This window comes from Pseudophryne corroboree (genome assembly GCF_028390025.1).
Source record: "Pseudophryne corroboree isolate aPseCor3 chromosome 3 unlocalized genomic scaffold, aPseCor3.hap2 SUPER_3_unloc_1, whole genome shotgun sequence".
Lineage (NCBI taxonomy): Eukaryota > Metazoa > Chordata > Amphibia > Anura > Myobatrachidae > Pseudophryne > Pseudophryne corroboree.
Window position 1 is genome coordinate 5,101,859 of NW_026967493.1, and position 22,921 is coordinate 5,124,779.

Sequence of the window (22,921 nt, forward strand, 5' to 3'; positions counted from 1 at the left end):
GCCGGTGCAGCTGAGGGGAGAAAAGGCGACTTACCCGCGGTAGCCGTGGCAATCCACGCATCCAGCGCCGCGCCAAAAAGAGCCTGACCTTTGTATGGGAGGCCCTCCACACACTTCCTGGATTCCGCGTCCGCAGACCAGCTGCGCAGCCAGAGACCCCTGTGAGCCGAGACGGACATGGAGGAGATCCCCGCAGCCATGGAACCCAGGTCCTTCATGGAATCCACCAGGAACCCTGCAGAATCCTGAATATTACGTAAAAATAAATCAACGTCAACTTTGTCCAGCGTAGTCGATTCCTCCTGCAGAGTGATTGACCACCTGGCAATAGCTTTAGCAATCCAAGCACAGGCTATAGTAGGCCGCAATATAACCCCTGAAGCCATGTAAATGGATTTTAGCGTAGCATCCACCTTGCGATCTGCCGTGTCCTTTAACGCGGTAGATCTCGGGACCGGCAATACCACCTGTTTGGACAGCCTGGAGACAGAGGTGTCGACTATCGGTGGGGACTCCCATCTCTTCCTATCTTCCTCGGGGAAGGGAAAAGCCACCAAGACTCTCTTGGGAATCTGGAATTTCTCCACCTGTTCCAGAGCTGTGTCCGAAATGTGTAAGACATCCCTAACAACCTCATTCATCAACTGCACTCCCTTGGCAAGTGATGCTGTCCCCCTCAACACATCCCCATCACCGTCTACAGCATCAGAGTCGGTGTCCGTGTCATCCTGCATAATTGCGAGTGCACGTTTGTGAGAATGTACCGCAGGGGACCCCCGAGGAGACAGTATCAGACCATACCACCATAGAGGACTGGAGGACCTGAGTGGCATGCTCAGTCCTAGCAACTCTATCAGAAATCTGAGAAATAGTCCCCCTCAGAGAGACTAACCATTCTGGCTCTCTAGCTGGGATCTGTGCTAAACCAGTGCAATCCTGATTACATGGAATGGAGTCTTCCTGGGAAGACAAATCCTCTGCAGCATATAAAACAGAGGCCCTCATTCCGAGTTGTTCGCTCGCAAGCTGCTTTTAGCAGCTTTGCACACGCTTAGCCGCCGCCTACTGGGAGTGAATCTTAGCATAGTAAAATTGCGAACGAAAGATTAGCAGAATTGCGAATAGACACTTCTTAGCAGTTTCTGAGAGCTCCACACTTACTCGGCATCTGCGATCAGTTCAGTCAGTGTCGTTCCTGGTTTGACGTCACAAACACACCCAGCGTTCACCCAGACACTCCCCTGTTTCTCCAGCCACTCCCGCGTTTTTCCCAGAAACGGTAGCGTTTTTTCGCACACGCCCATAAAACGACCAGTTTCCGCCCAGAAACACCCACTTCCTGTCAATCACATTACGATCACCAGAACGAAGAAAAAACCTTGTAATGCCGTGAGTAAAATACCTAACTGCATAGCAAATTTACTTGGCGCAGTCGCACTGCGGACATTGCGCATGCGCATTAGCGACTAATCGCTCCGTTGCGACCAAAAAATAACGAGCGAACAACTCGGAATGAGGGCCAGTGTCCCTAGACATGTTGTCATACACCCTCAAACACACAGGGTACTGGGCAGACAGAGTTTCCCCCCAATAATGGCAGAGAGACACAGAGATTGGAGCCAACCCACACACAGCGCTGTTGGAGTATAGGGAGACCCTAAACCCGCGCTGACTGTGTCCCTTAATAGGTGACACAGCCTTAACACAGCCCCCCACCCCTTCTACAACCCCCTGGTACCGTACAGATAGCTGGAGTCGTTCAGGAGGGACCTGGCATCCACTGGTAGTGAGCTGCAGGCTGGAAAATGGCGCTGAACGCTGCTGGGTCTGCTCTGAGGAGAAGCTCCGCCCCCTCAATGGCGCTGTCTTCCCGCTCAATGAAGATTATACTGGCCGGAGGAATTTATGCTGGCCTGGATCCACAGACCCTCCACAGACCCCAACAGGTTGCTTGTGGTCCGTGTAGGGTCCGGAGCTGGCCCTCTAGCCGCCTTCTTCACACTGTCCCTCCGCTTGCAAGCGGGGACAGTGACTCACTCGCCATCTTCAGCTCCCTGAGGGGGTGGCGGCTGACTGCCGGGGCGAGCGGTCCCCTGCGGCGGGGAACGATCAGACCCCTCTGGAGCTCAACGTCCAGTAAGCGGGGGCAGTGGCTCAAGACCCCGCAGGGCGGACGCTGCTTCCCCCCTCAGTCCCATGCTGCAGGGAGGCTGTCGCTAGCAGCCTCCCTGTAAAAAAATAAACTCTGAAATAAAGAAAATAAACTTTTCCTAAGAGAACTCTGTAGAGCTCCCCTAGCTGTGACCGGCTCCTCCGGGCACATTTTCTAAACTGAGTCTGGTAGGAGGGGCATAGAGGGAAGAGCCAGCCCACACTATTAAACTCTTAAAATTCCAATTGCTCCTGGTGGACCCATCTATATCCCATGGTACTAATATGGACCCATCATCCTCTAGGACGTAAAAGAAAGTTTCACGTAAAACAAGACCAGTCCTGGACATACTTACCCTGTGCGACGGATCCAGCGATGATGGGCACGGCTTTGACGTCAGACATCCGCCCTCCGTTCTCCTGGACACGCCTGCATTTTCCTTACCACTCCCCCGAAAACGTCCGCCAAAGGACAGGTGACGCCCCGGAATGCCTTCCTGTTGTCAATCTTCCTGCGGTCGCCGCTGCGACCGCTTTCTTCGTTTCCAGCGTCGTTGCCCGGCAACGACACGCGTGCGCAATGCGCACGCCGCGCATGCGCATTCCAGACCCGTTCACACCGCAAGCGAAGAACCGCTGCGTGCGAACGGGTCGGAATGACCCCCTAAATACATTGTCTGCCTAGGACTATTTCAAATGTGTACCTACATTTATATAGTCTGTGTGTGTGTGTTTAAATGAAACTCCCCTCAAAATGGTATAACTTATACCTTTTGTTTGGTAGATATAAAATCTTTATCAAATATAGCTGAAAAATTTCTGTACACGGAAAGTACAACCAAACATTATACAAATATATATCTTGCAAGGTCAATAATGTGTAGAAATACACAACCAAACATTATGCAAGTACAAAACTTGTCAAGTAATTAAAGTATAGAAATATTTACAGACATTTCAAAAGTTTTTTTTTGATTAACGTATAAAAAAAAATCTTTTTTGCTTTATTTTTTTTTTTTGCCGCACTGCCGTCACCTAGGTGCTTCCCTGCCGGAGCTGCGTTGCTGTGCACCACCTCTAGTGCGGACTGTCCGTCTCTGTGGTGTGGCTACAGGTGTAGCGGTGTGTGTCGTGCCGTTGGGAGATGCGCCTGAGTTAGCATCAGGTAAGCGGGCCAAAAGTTGCGTACCCAAACTCAAAATTGTTGCGTTCAGATCCCGAGCAGCATTGGTCTGTGAATCAATCATCCTTAAGAAGGTGTCCTGGAACCTATTACTGGAGTCCCTGATTTGGTCAAGGTTGTTTGCCACTCTGGTAACTTCTGCCGTTAGCGCGGTCATGCCGCGATTGCGTCTGTGTGCGCACTTACTAAGGTTAGACAGTTGGCGCACTTGGGTTGTGAGGAGGGACAGCTGCCGAGTCTGGAAATCAGACAACGTATGCCAAAACGCACTGTCTGGTTGGGAAGGAGGAGGGCTAGGGCTTATTTGGGGTTGTGGTGTTTCTACTGTGGGGGTGGCTGGCATTGGTTGGGTCAAGGGGTATATTTGTAGCGTAATCCTCTCTTCTGCTTCTACAGGTTCCATATCTGGGACTGGATCCAAATGTTCAGTTTCTTTGTCTCCAGAACCTATGGTAGACAAGTGGGTCAGTATTTTTGGCATAATAACACTTGCAATATAAACTTACATTTGCCTAAGTTTGCCCTTATAGTAACTTCCAAAAACCAGCTGTTTATTTACAACTAACAGCATGGTGGGCAAAGCCTACATATCGCCCCTCCAATTTGCCAGAAAGAGTACTAACCCTTGGAGAGGGATACAGTAGAGAGATAAAGTTTCAGCCAATCAGTTACTACTATCATGTTACAGACTGTTTTTGAAAAGTGACAGTTGGAGCCAACTTTCTCTGTCTCCACTTTATCACTCTTCAAGGCTTAGTAAATCTGCCCCAGTCTCACCAACAAGATGTGGCGAACGAGAGCCGCAAGTCTTCCCTGAAGCCGCCAGAGAAATCCTTGGAGCCTCTACAGCTGCCGAGCGTCTAAGAGGTGCTGCAGATGATGGACCTACAAAAAAAATAAGATTTTAAACCTACCGGTAAATCTTTTTCTCGTAGTCCATAGAGGATGCTGGGACTCCGTAAGGACCATGGGGATAGACGGGCTCCGCAGGAGACATGGGCACTTTAAGAAAGACTTTGACTCTGGGTGTGCACTGGCTCCACCCTCTATGCCCCTCCTCAAGACCTCAGTTAGAGAAACTGTGCCCAGAGGAGACGGACAGTATGAGGAAAGGATTTTTGTAATCCAAGGGCAAGATTCATACCAGCCCACACCATTCACACCGTATAACTTGTGATATACTACCCAGTTAACAGTATGAAAACAACATAGCATCAGTCCAAGACCGATGAAACTATAACATAACCCTTTGTAAGCAATAACTCTATACAAGTCTTGCAGAAGTAGTCCGCACTTGGGACGGGCGCCCAGCATCCTCTACGGACTACGTGAAAAAGATTTACCGGTAGAGGATGCTGGGACTCCGTAAGGACCATGGGGATTATACCAAAGCTCCCAAACGGGCGGGAGAGTGAGGATGACTCTGCAGCACCGATTGAGCAAACAGGAGGTCCTCCTCAGCCAGGGTATCAAACATATAGACCTTTTGCAAAGGTGTTTGAACCCGACCAAGTAGCAGCTCGGCACAGCTGTAGTGCCGAGACCCCTCGGGCAGCCGCCCAAGACGAGCCCACCTTCCTAGTGGAATGGCCTTAACCGATTTTGGTAACGGCAATCCTGCCGTACAATGCGCCTGCTGGATGGTGTTACAGAATCAGCGAGCAATAGTCTGCTTTGAAGCAGGGCCGCCAACTTTGTTGGGTGCATACAGGACAAACAGTGCTTCTGCTTTTCTGATCCTGGCCGTTCTGGCCACGTAAATTTTCAAAGCCCTGACCACATCAAGGGACTCGGAATCCTCCAAGTCACGAGTAGCCACAGGCACGACAATAGGTTGGTTCATATGAAAGGATGAGACCACCTTAGGAAGGAATTGAGGATGGGTCCGCAACTCTGCTCTATCCATATGGAAAACCAGATAGGGGCTTTTATGTGATAAAGCTGCCAATTCCGAAACTCGCCTAGCCGAAGCCAAGGCCAACAACATGACCACCTTCCAAGTGAGATATTTCAACTCCACTGTTTTAAGTGGTTCACACCAATGTGACTTCAGGAAACTTAACACCACGTTAAGGTCCCAAGGCGCCACCGGAGGTACAAAAGGAGGCTGAATATGCAGTACTCCCTTCACAAAAGTCTGTACTTCAGGTAAAGAGGCCAATTCCTTTTGAAAGGAAATGGATACGGACGAAATCTGAACTTTAATGGAGCCTAATTTTAGGCCCAAATTCACTCCAGTTTGTAGGAAGTGAAGAAAACGGCCTAGATGGCATTCCTCCGTAGGAGCATTCCTGGCCTCACACCAAGAAACATATTTTTGCCATATTCGGTGATAATGTTTAGATGTCACGTCCTTCCAAGCCTTTATTAGGTAGGAATGACCTCACCCAAAAAAACTTTTTCTGCTAGGATCCGGCGTTCAACCACCATGCCGTTAAACGCAGCTGCGGTAAGTCTTGGAACAGACAGGGACCCTGTTGCAACAGGTGCTGTCTTAGAGGAAGAAGCCACGGATCTTCTGTGAGCATTTCCTGCAGATCCGGACACCAGGTCCTTCGTGGCCAATCTGGAACAATGAGGATTGTTCTCACTCCTCTTTTCCTTATTATCCTCAACACCTTGGGTATGAGAGGAAGAAGAGGAAATACATAGACCGATCGGAACACCCACTGTGTCACTAGGGCGTCTACAGCTACCGCCTGAGGGTCTCTTGACCTGGCGCAATACCTCTGTAGCTTTCTGTTGAGGCAGGACGCCACCATGTCTATCTGGGGCAGTCTCCACTGACTTGCAATCTGTGCAAAGACTTCCAGATGAAGTCCCCACTCTCCTGGAAGCAGGTCGTGTCCGCTGAGGAAGTCTGCTTCCCAGTTGTCCACTCCCGGAATGAACACTGCTGACAGTGCGCTTACACGATTTTCCGCCCAGCGAAGAATCCTGGTGGCTTCTGCCATTTGCACTTTGCTCTTTGTGCCGCCTTGGTGGTTTACATGAGCCTCTGCGGTGATGTTGTCTGAGTGGATCAGACCCGGTAGGTCGCGAAGCAATGTCTCCGCTTGCCGAAGGGCGTAGTATATGGCCCTCAGCTCCAGGATGTTGATTTGAATACAAGTTTTTTTGTAACTTGACCCAAAGACCTTGGAAGTTTCTTCCCTGTGTGACTGCTCACCCACCTCGGAGGCTCGCGTACGTGGCTACCAGACTTCAGTCCTGGATGTCGAATCTGCGACCCTGCAGAAGGGGAGCACTCAGTAGCCACCATAGGAGAGACACTCTGGCCCTAGGGGACAGGGTGATTAACTGATGCATCTGTAGATGTGATCCGGACCACTTGTCCCGTAGATCTCATTGGAAGGTCCTCGCATGGAACCTGCCGAAGGAAATGGCCCCGTAAGATGCCACCATCTTTCTCAGGACCCAAGTGCAGTGATGTACTGACACCTGTTTTGGCTTTTATAGTTTTATAACCAGAGTCATTAGTTCCTGGGCCTTCTCCATTGGAAGATAAACCCATTTCTGGTCCGTATCCAGAATAATACCCAAGAAGGGCAGACGAGTCATAGGAACCAACTGTGACTTCGGGATAATGAGAATCCAGCCGAGTTGCTGTGACACCTTCAGCGAAAGTGACACTCTGTTCAACAACTGCTCTTTTGATCTCGCCTTATTAGGAGATCGTCTAAGTATGGGATAATTGTGACTCCTTGCTTGCGTAGGAGCACCATCAATTCCGCCAATTACCCTGAATTTGGTAATGACAGTATTGTATTGCAATTCTTAGGTACGCCTGATGGGGTGGATAAACGGGAACATGAAGGTATGCAGCCTTTATGTCTAGATACACCATAAAATCCCCCCCTTCCAGGCTGGTGATGATCGCTCTAAGCGATTCCACCTTGAATATGAACCTTTTCAAGTATAGGTTCAGATTTTTAATTTTAAAATAGGTCTGACCGAACCGTCCGGTTACGGGACTACAGCCAAGGTTGAGTAATATCCCCTTCCCTGTTGAAGGAGGGGAACCTTGAGCACCACCTGTTGTAGATAAAATGTGTGAATTGTATTTAATATTATCTCCCTTTCTGGGGGAGAAGCCGGTATGGCCGATAAGGAAGACCGGCGAGGAGGCACCTTCAAATTTCAGCTTGTCACCCTGGGAAATAATTTCTATTGCCCAGGGATCCGCCTGTGAGTGAAGTCAGATGTGGCTGAAGAGTCGAAGACGCGCTCCCACTGTGGCGGACTCCCTTAGGGGAGCCCCAGCGTCATGCGGAGGATTTAGTAGAGGCCGGGGAGGACTTCTGTTCCTGGGAACTAGCTGTGCCCTGTGCCCTTACCTCTGGTAAGAAAGGACGCTCCTCGTACTTTCTTGTTGTTCTGCGACCGAAAGGACTGCATTTGATAATGTCGTGCTTTCTTAGGCTGTGAGGAAATATAAGGCAAAAGATCAGAATTACCAGCTATAGCTGTGGAGACCAGGTCCGAGAGCCCTTCTCCACACAATTCCTCAGCCTTGTAAGGTAAACCCTCCATATGCCTCTTTTAGTCGGCATCACCTGTCCATTGCATGTTCCACAGGACACGTCTAGCAGAAATCGACATAGCGTTGACTCTAGAACCCAATAGACTAATGTCTCTTTGGGCATGTCTTATATATATATATATATATATATATATATATATATATATATATAAGACAACATCTTTTATATATATATATATATATATATATATATATATATATATATGTATACGGGTCAATAACATGGTATCCTTATCTAGGGTTTCAATCTCCGCTGATAAGGTATCTGTCCACGCTGCCACAGCACTATAAACCCACGCCCACACAATCGCCGGTCTGAGTAGTGTACCAGAATGTGTGTAAATGGACTTCAAAGTACTTTTACTGCACGCTATCTGCAGGATCCCTGAGGATAGCTGTTAAGTCAGCGCTACCTTTTTTGGGTAAACGTGTCAATGCCTTGTCCACCCTAGGGGAAGATTCCCATCGTATCCTGGCCCTAGTAGGGAAAGGATACTCCCTGAAAATTCTTTTTGGGAATCTGCAGTTTCTTGTCTGGAGATTCCCGCTCTTTTTCTTCATGAGAGGAGGGAAATTTACCTCAGCTTTCTTCCCCTTAAACATGTGTACCCTCGTGTCAGGGACAGATGAGTCATCAGTGATATGCAAAACATCTTTTATTACAATAATCATATATTGAATACTATTTCTGCCAGTCTTGGCTGTACTTTGCATTATCGTAGTCGACACTGGAGTCAGACTCCGTGTCGATATCAGTGTCTATTATTTTGGATAGTGAGCGTTGTGAGACTCTGAAGGTCTCTGCGACATAGGGACAGACATGGGTAGATTCCCTGTCTGTTCTCTAATCTTTTGTGCAATAAATTTCCAGATATCCAATCAGGTGTCGGCGTTGTCGATGGAGACACCCCACACACACACATTTGCTCCATGTTCTCCTTAGGAGAGCCTTTTACCTCAGACATGTCGACACACACGTACCGACACACCACACACTCGGGGAATGCTCTTCTGAAGACAGTTCCCCCACAAGGCCCTTTGGAGAGACAGAGAGAGAGTATGCCAGCACACACCCCAGCGCTATATGACCCAGGAAAAAACACAGCAATTTAATGTTTACCCAGTAGCGCTGTTATTATTATCTGCGCCGAATTATGTGCCCTCCTCTTTAAAACCCCCTCTTCTACCGTGGTATAAGCAGGGGAGAGTCCGGGGAGCTTCCTCTCAGCTGCTGTGGAGAAAAAACATGGCGCTGGTGAGTGCAGAGGAAGAAGCTCCGCCCCCTCGGCGGCGGGCTTCAGTCCCGCTAAAAGTGCAAAACTGGCGGGGGCTCATGCATATATACAGTGTCCAGCTGTATATATGCTCTCTTTTGCCAAATAAGAGGTTTATATTGCTGCCCAGAGCGCCCCCCCTGCGCCCTGCACCCTTACAGTGACTGCCATGTGTGAGGTGTGTGGGAGCAATGGCGCACAGCTGCAGTGCTGTGCGTTACCTCAGTGAAGATCAATGAAGTCTTCTGCCGCCTCTGAAGATCTTTTCCTCTCATACTCACCCGGCTTCTATCTTCCGGCTCTGCGAGGAGGACGGCGGCGCGGCTCTGGGACGGACGGCGAGGGTGAGACCTGCGTACCGATCCCTCTGGAGCTAATGGTGTCCAGTAGCCTAAGAAACAGAGCCCTGAAACTCAGAGAAGTGGGTCTGTTTCTCTCTCCTCAGTCCCTCGATGCAGGGAGTCTGTTGCCAGCAGAGCTCCCTGAAAATAAAAAACCTAACAAAAATACTTTCTGACAGGAAACTCAGGAGAGCTCCCTGAAATGCACCCATCTCCTCTGGCCACAGTACCAAACTGAGGTCTGGAGGAGGGGCATAGAGGGAGGAGCCAGTGCACACCCAGAGTCAAAGTCTTTCTTAAAGTGCCCATGTCTCCTGCGGAGCCCGTCTATCCCCATGGTCCTTACGGAGTCCCAGCATCCTCTAGAACGTTAGAGAAATAAAATTAATTTAAAAAAAAATAAACCACAACATCAAAACCACACTGTGTTTTTTGTATTATAAACAAATACTTTGTGCAACTTTACCTGCCTCCTCCTCGTCCTTATCCTCTAGCTGCCTTCTGCGCTGTCTCTGATGTGCTGTGAATAATAAATAAAATGCATCACATTAATAGATCTGCCTTGTCAGTATGTAAGCCATGATATATTTTTTTATTTATATGTATATTTTAAAATCCTGAAACGTTCCTGTTTATATATGTGTCATATTTGGCAGAACAGTTAAAAAAACATGTCAGGTAAAATCTGAGTAGTTACTCTTGGTAACGTGGACAGGGAAACCTAGCGCAACACGTGTAATAATACTTCACAGTAAACTGTGGTTGTTTTTTGGCCCCTCAAGTTCTTACACAAAACACACATTACAGCCAGTATTTAGCACAAGATGGAAACTCACCAGGCCGCCTGGGGGCATCGGTGTCAATCACTTGCAAGCGGGCGATGACCTCTGGAGGGATTATCTGCTTCAAGGGCACCTCATGCTTCAGATAAGTAACCTGGTGAGGAAAGCCAACACCCGTCTGGCGTGCGATCCTGGACTCCTTGGCCATCTTCAGCTTGACTCTTCTTTTGATGTCCGAGAATCTTTTCTTACAAGTTTCTTCATTGCGTCGGACGTGGCCTTTGGCGTTCACTGCCTCCACAACCCCCGCCCAAATGGCTGATTTACGTTGCGCTGTAGTGCGGGCAGCCTGGCGTCCAAATAGCATCTTCTGTGACTTCATCACTTCAGTCACTAAGGCAATGTTCTCCTGATAAGTGAACTTAACATTCCGCCCGGTCTTGGTCTTCGTGCGAAGGGTGGATGCCTCATTACTCTCAACATGAGAATCATCAAGTGGCTCCGCCGCCTCCTCAGCGCTAGGCATGCTCGTCTCCCCCTCCATGGAAAAAAAAAAAAACACTTAAAAAACAAAAACAAAACAAATCTACATTGCCTCTAAACATTGACCACACACATAAGCAGTGACAGGACAAAATAAAATAAACAATGAAGACAGAAAAATCAGACAGAAAAAAAATACAAGACAACAAGACTACTAACAAGCACCAAATTCCAAACCAAACTCCTGCAAACAACTCCTCTCTCCTAAATGCACCACTGCCAACATCTAACACTGAAACCCATGAGGTCCATTGGTTTGGTGTGGATTTATATGGGTTTTGACAAGGAAGTGTTTTCCATGTTCATTAGTGTTTGATTGCGTTCAAGCTTATTTTGGGTCTGCGAAGTGAATCGTAAATGGGTATGTCTGGCAGAGTTCGGAGCAAACACAACATGACTAAACACGACTGCATAGACCAGTGATGGCTAACCTTGACACGCCAGCTGTTGTTGAACTACACATCCCAGCATGCCCTGCATAATTTTTAGCATGGCCAAATAACAAAACTGATGCAGGGCATGCTGGGATGTGTAGTTCAACAACAGCTGGAGTGTCAAGGTTAGCCATCACTGGCATAGACCAACAAAAAACACGATTCTGTGATATATACAATTCTTAGTAAACCTATGAGTTTGATGGAGAAACACTCACACGTCACACAGTGATGCCCAGCGTGGTCATTCTCAACCAAACAAAGATCTCGGGAAATTTAACCTGAAGAGGTAACTTTCAGACAGCTCAGACTTCTCCTCCCCTATACCCCAACCCCTGCAAAGGGCAGGCAGTTTCACTAGCAAAAGCCCAAGGATAGAGATGATAGAGGAAAAAACCAGACATACAAAGGAATGGTCAGCAGGACTAGAGCTCCACAATCCAAAACAACCTCCAAGCAAAGTCATATATATTCTCTGTAAAGCGCTGCGGAATATGTGTGTGCTATATAAATAACTGGTAATAAATAAATAAATAATATATGCCAGATCCATCTGCAATAAACTGCCTGCATGTCCGTTTCATTTTCCACTCTCTTAACCTTTTGCCATCAGTAAAACCTGGCTCTCCTCCTCTGCTGCCTTCTCCTTCACCCATTCCATCAGACCTAACAACCACCTAGGTGGTGGAGTGGGCATCCTCTCATCCCCCAGCTGCACCTTTCACGTCATCCCACCTGAGCCCTCCCTTTCTTTCTCCACCTTCGAGGTCCACTCTATCCATCTCTTCCACCCCATTCATCTCCGTGTTGCGGACATCTTCTGTCCCCCAGGCTCCTCCTCCTGATTCCTCCATAACTTTATGCCTGACTTCCCCGTTTCCTCTCCAATAGCCTCCCCTCTATCATACTTTGTGACTTTAACATCCATATTTACATCACTAATGCACCAATTTTCTTACCCTTTTCTCCACCTTTGGCCTTTCTCAATGGACCTCCACCCCCCCCCAACTGTCTCGGCCACTCCCTTGACCTTGTCTTCACCCATCTGTGTGCTCCCTCTGACCTCCCCAACTCTTGCTTCCCCCCCTCTGACCACTATCTACTATACTTCACTCTCTCACATTCTCCACTCCTCCCCTTTGCCCAAAGCCAATCATCACCAGGTCAATCTCGAGTTTCTCGACCCCACTGTCCAGTCCTCCTCACTCATTACCTTCCTTTATCCACCATAGCCTGCCCCAACCAGGCAGTCTCCTTCCACAATATTACCCTCACCTCCACACTCAACACTGTTGAGCCCATCACTTCTGTCCCCCGCCGCAACACCCAAACTGACCCAGTTTCTGCAAAAATGCTTGTGTACTGCCAAGCACTTCAAGAGGAATTCTTGCTCACTGGCGGACTCCCTCCACTTCAAGTTCATTCTCTCTTCCTTCAGATCCGCCCTTTCCCTTGCCAAGCAATCCTTCTAGTCACTCACCTTCGCTCAGTCCTCTAAACCCCGCAGCCGACATCTTTCCCTTGCCATTCAAACTTGCTCTTGTCTCACCTATTCTCAAAAATCCCAACCTTGACCCGTCCTCACCCGCTAGCTAACGCCCATTTGTCTTCTCCTATTCGCCTCCGTATTACTTGAGTGGCTTTTCTACAACCATCTCACCATCTACCTCTCTGATAACGCCATCCTTGATCCCCTCTAATCTGGCTTTCGCCACCTTCATTCCACTGAAACTGCCCTTCTCTCTGCTCATCCTCCTGGAACTCTCTGCAGCTTTCGACACTGTGGACAATCCGTTTCTCCTCTGCACCCTTCAGGCCACTGGCCTCTCTAGCACTGTCCATGCTTGCTTCACCTCCTATTTCGCCAACCACTCCTTCTCTGTGTTTGCCTCCGGCTCAACCTCACCCACTTCCATCCTTCCTGTTGGCATTCCACAGGGTTCGGTCCTTGGGATGAGTCTACGGGAATAATGTTAGAAACTGGGGCCTGAGATCTATTCCATTTGGTCAGAAGTTCAGACTGGAATGTCCTGGAGTGGAACTGTGTAAACTCCCTTATGTTGAAGTTAGAGACCAGTTTGCCAAGAACCCTCATACAAAGATTTTCTTACAACTATTGACACAAGAGAAGTGACAGCACCAAGGTTTGATCTGGCCATGAGGGAGTAAGACGTTCTGGGCAAGTGTGTCCAAGCGGGCCCCCAAATGTACCATTCGCTGAGAAGGCACAAGGCTGGATTTGTGCCAGTTGAGGAGCCACCCATGATATGTAAGGAATTGAATAGTTAGCTTCAGGTGCTCCTGCAAGGTATCTGCTGACTGAGCTGCAATGAGAAATCTTCCAGGTAAGGAATTATCTGAACACCCTGAAGCCACAGAGCAGCTGCCATCACAAACACCCAAGGAGCTGTCAACCCAAAAGGACCGTGAAGCGCAGGAAACACTGATGTCCGTCCGAAATCTGAATATGCATATAAGCATCCATCCAGTGATGCCAAAAACTCCATTGTGAACTTCGTAACCCTGAGAAAGTATTTAGTGACTTCAGGTTTAGGAAGGAGCCATCTTGTTTTCCGACAAGGAAGAAGTTGGAATAAAAAAAACAGCTCCCTTTTATGTAATGGAACAGGGAAAAATAAGAATTTACTTACCGATAATTCTATTTCTCGTAGTCCGTAGTGGATGCTGGGGACTCCGTAAGGACCATGGGGAATAGCGGCTCCGCAGGAGACTGGGCACATCTAAAGAAAGCTTTAGGACTATCTGGTGTGCACTGGCTCCTCCCCCTATGACCCTCCTCCAAGCCTCAGTTAGGATACTGTGCCCGGACGAGCGTACACAATAAGGAAGGATTTTGAATCCCGGGTAAGACTCATACCAGCCACACCAATCACACTGTACAACTTGTGATCTGAACCCAGTTAACAGCATGATAACAGAGGAGCCTCTAGAAAAGATGGCTCACTACAGCAATAACCCGATTTTTTTGGTAACAATAACTATGTACCAGTATTGCAGACAATCCGCACTTGGGATGGGCGCCCAGCATCCACTACGGACTACGAGAAATAGAATTATCGGTAAGTAAATTCTTATTTTCTCTAACGTCCTAAGTGGATGCTGGGGACTCCGTAAGGACCATGGGGATTATACCAAAGCTCCCAAACGGGCGGGAGAGTGCGGATGACTCTGCAGCACCAATTGAGAGAACTCCAGGTCCTCCTCAGCCAGGGTATCAATTTTGTAGAATTTTACAAACGTATTTGCTCCTGACCAAGTAGCTGCTCGGCAAAGTTGTAAAGCCGAGACCCCTCGGGCAGCCGCCCAAGATGAGCCCACCTTCCTTGTGGAGTGGGCATTTACAGATTTTTGGCTGTGGCAGGCCTGCCACAGAATGTGCAAGCTGAATTGTACTACAAATCCAACGAGCAATAGTCTGCTTAGAAGCAGGAGCACCCAGCTTGTTGGGTGCATACAGGATAAACAGCGAGTCAGATTTTCTGACTCCAGCCGTCCTGGAAACATATATTTTCAGGGCCCTGACAACGTCTAGCAACCTGGAGTCCTCCAAGTCCCTAGTAGCCGCAGGCACCACAATAGGTTGGTTCAGGTGAAACGCTGAAACCACCTTAGGGAGAAACTGAGGACGAGTCCTCAATTCCGCCCTGTCCGAATGGAAAATCAGATAAGGGCTTTTACAGGATAAAGCCGCCAATTCTGACACGCGCCTGGCCCAGGCCAGGGCCAACAGCATGACCACTTTCCATGTGAGATATTTTAACTCCACAGATTTAAGTGGTTCAAACCAATGTGACTTTTGGAACCCAAAAAACTACATTGAGATCCCAAAGTGCCACTGGAGGCACAAAAGGAGGCTGTATATGCATTACCCCTTTTACAAACGTCTGAACTTCAGGGACTGAAGCTAGTTATTTTTGGAAGAAAATTGACAGGGCCGAAATTTGAACCTTAATGGACCCCAATTTCAGGCCCATAGACACTCCTGTTTGCAGGAAATGTAGGAATCGACCCAGTTGAATTTCCTCCGTCGGGCCTTACTGGCCTCGCACCACGCAACATATTTTCGCCAAATGCGGTGATAATGTTTTGCGGTTACATCCTTCCTGGCTTTGATCAGGATAGGGATGACTTCATCCGGAATGCCTTTTTTCCTTCAGGATCCGGCGTTCAACCGTCATGCCATTAAACGCAGCCGCGGTAAGTCTTGGAACAGACAGGGTCCTTGTTGGAGCAGGTCCCTTCTTAGAGGTAGAGGCCAAGGATCCTCCGTGAGCATCTCTTGAAGTTCCGGTTACCAAGTCCTTCTTGGCCAATCCGGAGCCACGAATATAGTGCTTACTCCTCTCCATCTTATCAATCTCAGTACCTTGGGTATGAGAGGCAGAGGAGGGAACACATACACTGACTGGTACACCCACGGTGTTACCAGAGCGTCTACAGCTATTGCCTGAGGGTCCCTTGACCTGGCGCAATACCTGTCGAGTTTTTCCCAACGGTTTATAATCATGTGGAAGACTTCTGTGTGAAGTCCCCACTCTCCCGGGTGGAGGTCGTGCTGAGGAAGTCTGCTTCCCAGTTGTCCACTCCCGGAATGAATACTGCTGACAGTGCTATCACATGATTTTCCGCCCAGCGAAGAATCCTTGCAGCTTCTGCCATTGCCCTCCTGCTTCTTGTGCCACCCTGTCTGTTTACTTGGGTGACTGCCGTGATGTTGTCCGACTGGATCAACACCGGCTGACCTTGAAGCAGAGGTCTTGCTAAGCTTAGAGCATTGTAAATGGCCCTTAGCTTCAGGATATTTGTGAAGTGATGTCTCCAGGCTTGACCATAAGCCCTGGATATTCCTTCCCTGTGGGACTGCTCCCCAGCCTCGCAGGCTGGCATCCGTGGTCACCAGGACCCAGTCCTGAATGCCGAATCTGCGGCCCTCTAGAAGATGAGCACTCTGCAACCACCACAGGAGGGACACCCTTGTCCTTGGTGACAGGGTTATCCGCTGATGCATCTGAAGATGCGACCCGGACCATTTGTCCAGCAGGTCCCACTGGAAAGTTCTTGCGTGGAATCTGCCGAATGGGATTGCTTCGTAGGAAGCCACCATTTTACCCAGAACCCTTGTGCATTGATGCACTGAGACTTGGCTCGGTTTTAGGAGGTTCCTGACTAGCTCGGATAACTCCCTGTCTTTCCCCTCCGGGAGAAACACCTTTTTCTGGACTGTGTCCAGGATCATCCCTAGGAACAGAAGACAAGTCGTCGGAACCAGCTGCGATTTTGGAATATTGAGAATCCAATCGTGCTGCCGCAACACTACCTGAGATAGTGCTACACCGACCTCCAACTGTTCCCTGGATCTTACCCTTATCAGGGAATCGTCCAAGTAAAGGATAACTAAAATTCCCTTCCTTCGAAGGAATATCATCATTTCGGCCATTACCTTGGTAAAGACCCGGGGTGCCGTGGACCATCCATACGGCAGCGTCTGAACTGATAGTGACAGTTCTGTACCATAAACCTGAGGTACCCTTGGTGAGAAGGGTAAATTTTGACATGAAGGTAAGCATCCTTGATGTCCCGAGACATCATGTAGTCCCCTTCTTCCAGGTTCGCAATCACTGCTCTGAGTGACTCAATCTTGAATTTGAACCTCTGTATGTAAGTGTTCAAAGATTTTAGATTTAGAATCGGTCTCACCGAGCCGTCCGGCTTCGGTACCACAACAGTGTGGAATAATACCCCGTTCCCTGTTGCAGGAGGGGTACCTTGATTATCACCTGCTGGGAATACAGCTTGTGAATGGCTTCCAAAACTGTCTCCCTGTCAGAAGGAGACATCGGTAAAGCCGACTTTAGGAAAACGGCGAGGGGGAGACGTCTCGAATTCTAATTTGTACCCCTGAGATATCACCTGAAGGATCCAGGGGTCTACTTGCGAGTGAGCCCACTGCGCGCTGAAATTCATTGAGACGGGCCCCCCACCGTGCCTGATTCTGCTTGTAAAGCCCCAGCGTCATACTGAGGGCTTGGCAGAGGCGGGAGAGGGTTTCTGTTCCTGGGAACTGGCTGATTTCTGCAGCCTTTTTCCTCTCCCTCTGTCACGGGGCCGAAATGAGGAACATTTTGCCCGCTTGTCCACGAAAAGACTGCGCCTGATAATACGGCGTCTTCTCATGTTGAGAGGCGACCTGGGGTACAAACGTGGATTTCCCAGCTGTTGCCGTGGCCACCAGGTCTGAAAGACCGACCTCAAATAACTCCTCCCCTTATTAAGGCAATACTTCCAAATGCCGTTTGGAATACGCATCACCTGACCACTGACGTGTCCATAACCCTCTACTGGTAGAAATGGACAACGCACTTAGACTTGATGCCAGTCGGCAAATATTCCGCTGTGCATCACGCATATATAGAAATGCATCTTTTAAATGCTCTATAGGCAAAAATATACTGTCCCTATCTAGGGTATCAATATTTTCAGTCAGGGAATCCGACCACGCCAACCCAGCACTGCACATCCAGGCTGAGGCGATTGCTGGTCGCAGTATAACACCAGTATGTGTGTAAATACATTTTAGGATACCCTCCTGCTTTCTATCAGCAGGATCCTTAAGGGCGGCCATCTCAGGAGAGGGTAGAGCCCTTACAAGCGTGTGAGCGCTTTATCCACCCTAGGGGGTGTTTCCCAACGCACCCTAACCTCTGGCGGGAAAGAATATAATGCCAATAACATTTTAGAAATTATCAGTTGTTATCGGGGGAAAACCACGCATCATCACACACACCTCATTTAATTTCTCAGATTCAGGAAAACTACAGGTAGTTTTTCCTCACCGAACATAATACCCCTTTTTGGTGGTACTCGTATTATCAGAAATGTGTAAAACATTTTTCATTGCCTCAAACATGTAACGTGTGGCCCTACTGGAAGTCACATTTGTCTCTTCACCGTCGACACTGGAGTCAGTATCCGTGTCGGCGTCTATATCTGCCATCTGAGGTAACGGGCGCTTTAGAGCCCCTGACGGCCTATGAGACGTCTGGACAGGCACAAGCTGAGTAGCCGGCTGTCTCATGTCAAACACTGTCTTTTATACAGAGCTGACACTGTCACGTAATTCCTTCCAACAGTTCATCCACTCAGGTGTCGACCCCCTAGGGGGTGACATCACTATTACAGGCAATCTGCTCCGTCTCCACATCATTTTTCTCCTCATACATGTCGACACAAACGTACCGACATACAGCACACACACAGGGAATGCTCTGATAGAGGACAGGACCCCACTAGCCCTTTGGGGAGACAGAGGGAGAGTTTGCCAGCACACACCAAAGCACTATATATATACAGGGATAACCTTATATAAGTGTTTTTCCCCTTATAGCTGCTGTATTGTTAATACTGCGCCTAATTAGTGCCCCCCTCTCTTTTTTAACCCTTTCTGTAGTGTAGTGACTGCAGGGGAGAGCCAGGGGAGCTTCCCTCCAACTGAGCTGTGAGGGAAAATGGCGCCAGTGTGCTGAGGAGATAGGCTCCGCCCCTTTTTCGCGGACTTTTCTCCTGCTTTTTTATGGATTCTGGCAGGGGTTAAAATTCATCCATATAGCCCTGGGGGCTATATGTGATGTATTTTCGCCAGCCAAGGTGTTTTTATTGCTGCTCAGGGCGCCCCCCCTAGCGCCCTGCACCCTCAGTGACCGAAGTGTGAAGTGTGCTGAGGAGCAATGGCGCACAGCTGCAGTGCTGTGCGCTACCTTGGTGAAGACAGGATGTCTTCTGCCGCCGATTTTCCGGACCTCTTCTGTCTTCTGGCTCTGTAAGGGGGCCGGCGGCGCGGCTCTGGGACCCATCCATGGCTGGGCCTGTGATCGTCCCTCTGGAGCTAATGTCCAGTAGCCTAAGAAGCCCAATCCACTCTGCACGCAGGTGAGTTCGCTTCTTCTCCCCTTAGTCCCTCGATGCAGTGAGCCTGTTGCCAGCAGGTCTCACTGAAAATAAAAAACCTAAACTAAAACTTTCACTAAGAAGCTCAGGAGAGCCCCTAGTGTGCATCCTTCTCGTTCGGGCACAGAGATCTAACTGAGGCTTGGAGGAGGGTCATAGGGGGAGGAGCCAGTGCACACCAGATAGTCCTAAAGCTTTCTTTAGATGTGCCCAGTCTCCTGCGGAGCCGCTATTCCCCATGGTCCTTACGGAGTCCCCAGCATCCACTTAGGACGTTAGAGAAATAACGATCGAGTCCAGCAAGGACTTGACGCAATTTAAGGCCCATGCCTCGTGGGAGTTGCGAGGCAGACACGTGGTGAAAACAAGGCTGGAGGAAATTCTCTGAAGGTCAGGGTGTAGAAAATTTTTACAATGCCTCACACCCAAGAGTCCGATGTCGTTTTCCTACACTCCTCACAAAAAAATAGAAGACATCCTCCCAAAGCAGGTACCCCTAAGGAATGTCTAACTTTGGCCTTACCACCTCAGGAGGAGCGATGGCACTAGAGGAGGGCTGGAACCTTGGCCGTACTTGGGAACAAAAAGGAAGGAATCTCGGACTTTGGAGACATTGAGGGCAAGAAAGCAGACTTGGATGCTGCCGCGGAAGCATAACTTTGACCAAAAAATAGGATTTTAATTACCTACAGGTAAATCCTTTTCTCGCAGTCCATAGAGGATACTGGGGTCCACATAAGCACCATGGGGTATAGATGAGTCCACTAGGAGCCTTGGGTACTTTTAGAAATCAATAGTGTGCACTGGCTCCTCCCTCTATGCCCCTCCTACCAGACTCAGTCTAGAAACTGTGCCCGAGGAGACGGACATATCCTGAGGAAGGATGTAACAGAACAGTGGTGAGATTCGCACCAGCACACACAAACAAGAGGGAAGCCATGCTAACCAAAACTGAACAGGAACAGCAACAGCTGAACCAACAACATTACTTAACGAAGTAACAGTGCAGGAAACACAAAGCACTGGGCGGGCGCCCCATATCCTCTACGGACGAGAATAGGATTTACCGGTAGGCAATTAAAATCCTATTTTCTCTTACGTCCTAGAGGATACTGGGATCCACATTAGTACCATGGAGGTGCACCAAAGCTCCCAAACCGGATGGGAGAGTGCTGAGGTTTCCGCAGAACTGATTGACCAAACTGCAGGTCCTCAGAGGCCAAAGTATCGAACTTGTAGAACTTAGCAAACGTGTACGAACCTGACCAAATAGCTGCTCGGCAGAGCTGTAAAGCCGAGATAAACCGAGGGAGGAAGCCAACTGTTTCTGGAAGAAAATGGACAAGGCCAAAATTTGGACTTTCAATGAGCCCAAACGTAGGCCCACATCCACACCTGACTGTAGAAAAAAAGGAGAAAACGTCCCAGGTGAAATTCCACTGCAGGAAATTTCCTGTTTTCGCACCACGAGACATAATTTTTTCCAAATACGGTGTAATGTTTAGACGTTATCCCTTTCCTGGCTTGGATCAGGGTTGGAATAACCCTGTCCGGAATGCCTTTCCATGCTAGAATTTGACACTCAACCTCCATGCTGTCAAACTTAGCCGTGGTAAGTCTTGAGAGACGTACGGGCTCTGTTGAAGAAGATCCTCTCGAAGAGGTAGAGGCCACAGGTCCTCTAGGAGCATCTCCAGTAGATCCGTGTATCAGGCCCTTATTGGCCAATCCGAAGCAATGAGAATTGCCTGACCCTTTTCTCTTTTTATTCTTTTGAGAATTCTTGGGATCAATGGAAGAGGTGGGAACGCGTAAACCATCTGGAAGACCTATGGAATCACCAGAACGTCCACCGCCACTGCTTGTGGGTCCCTCGACCTGTAACAATACCGCTTTAGCTTCTTGTTGAGACGAGAGGCCATCATGTCTATCTGTGGAATTCCCCACCGACGTGTTAAGGACCCAAACACCTGTGGGTGAAGGCCCAACTCTCCTGGTTGGAGGTTGTGTCTGCTGAGGAAGTCCGCTTCCCAGTGCCTATTCCTGGAATGAAGATTGCCGATGGCGCCACCGCGTGTCTTTCAGCCCAGAGGAGAATTCTTGTTACCTCTGACATTGCTGCTCTGTTCTTCGTTCTGCCCTGTCGGTTATGTACGTTACTACCGTCACATTGTCCGACTAAATTTGAATGGCGTGATCTTGAAGAAGGGCATTGTATATGGCCCTTAGTTTCAGAATATTGATCGGAAGAATGGTTTCCTGACTTGACCATTTTCCTTGGAACTGTTCCCCTTGGGTGACTGCTCCCCAACCTCTGAGGCTTGCGTCTGTGGTTAGCAGAATCCAATTTTGAATCCCGAACCTTCAGCTCTCGGTCAGGTGAGAAGTCTGAAGCTACCACAGAAGAGAAATCCTAGCTTTTGGCGAGAGACGTATCCTCTGGTGCATGTGAAGATGCGATCCGGACCATTTGTCCAACAGATCCAGGTAGAAGGGCCTTGCGTGAAACCTTCTGTACTGCAGTGCCTTGTAAGAGGGCGAATGCATAGATGTACCGATATCCAGGTTGGTTTTAGAACATTCTGCACCATTGACTGGATTCCACTACCTTTTCTAATGGAAGGAATACCTTCTGGGACTCCGTATCCAGTATCATCCCCAAGAACGGAAGCCTCCGTGTTGGTTCCACGTGAGATTTTTGTAGGTTCAGAATCCACCAGTGATCCTGAAATAGTCGGGTTGAGAGGGCAATGTTGTCCAACAACCTCTTCCTGGACGGAGCTTTTATCAGCAGGTAGTCCAGGTACGATATCATGTTCACTCGTTGTTTGCGGAGGAGAAACATCATCTCTGCCATTACCTTGGTGAACACCCTCGGCACCGTGGAGAGGCCAAATGGCAGGGCCTGGACCTGGTAGTGACAATCCTGTAATGCAAACCTTAGGAAAGCCTGAAGAGGCGGCCAGATTGGAATATGAAGGTACGCATCCTTGATATCCAGAGACACCAGGAATTCCCCCTCCTCCAGACATGAGATCACTGCTCTCAGAGACTCCGTCTTGAACTTGAACACCCGTAAGTACGGGTTCAGTGACTTGAGGTTTAAAATGGGCATTACCGAACCGTCCGGTTTCGGTACCACAAACAGGTTGGAATAATAACTCTTGTTTTGCAGCTGAGGTGGAACTGGAACAATGACCTGAGTCTGTATTAGTTTTTGAATTGCTTCCTGTAAAGTCATACTTGCTGCTTGAGAAGCTGGTAAGCCTGATTTGAAGAATCTGTGAGGTGGGAGTTCCTGATACTCCAGTCTGTATCCCTGGGTGATTAGGTCTTTCATCCAGGGATCCTGGCAAGATGTTGCCCAAATGTGACTGAAACAATGTAACCGGGCTCCCACCTGCCTGTCTTCCAGGCAGTGCGGTCCACTATCATGCTGAAGGCTTTGAAGAAGCAGAACCGGAGGCCTGTTCCTGAGAAACTGCAGCTGCTGGTTTCTGGGTTTACCGTTATTGCCTTTGAAGTCCGTAGAAGAACCGTTGGGTTTGCTTTTAAATTTCGCTGTCTGAAAGGACTGCAGAGGTGGAGCCGAGTAGATTTTCCTAGCTGGGGGTGCTGCGGAAGGAAGGTACGTAGACTTACCCGCCGTAGCCTTGGATATCCACTTATCCAATTCATCTCCAAACAAGGCCTCACCTACAAATG

The 22,921-nt window shown here is 48.8% G+C and overlaps 1 protein-coding gene across 1 annotated transcript in view; it reads right to left on the reverse strand.

Moving 5' to 3' along the window:
• Positions 1 to 2,989: 2,989 nt before the first annotated feature.
• The window catches only part of LOC134983076 (uncharacterized), a 50,215-nt gene continuing 30,283 nt past the window's right edge, over positions 2,990 to 22,921 (reverse strand). Inside the window, exons 8-11 of the mRNA XM_063948771.1 lie at positions 10,329 to 10,812; positions 9,959 to 10,012; positions 4,112 to 4,219; positions 2,990 to 3,781 (exon numbers count right to left, since the gene is read on the reverse strand). Coding sequence (XP_063804841.1) covers positions 3,183 to 3,781; positions 4,112 to 4,219; positions 9,959 to 10,012; positions 10,329 to 10,812 — 1,245 coding nt within the window. The 3' untranslated portion in view covers positions 2,990 to 3,182. The remainder of the gene's footprint in view (positions 3,782 to 4,111; positions 4,220 to 9,958; positions 10,013 to 10,328; positions 10,813 to 22,921) is intronic.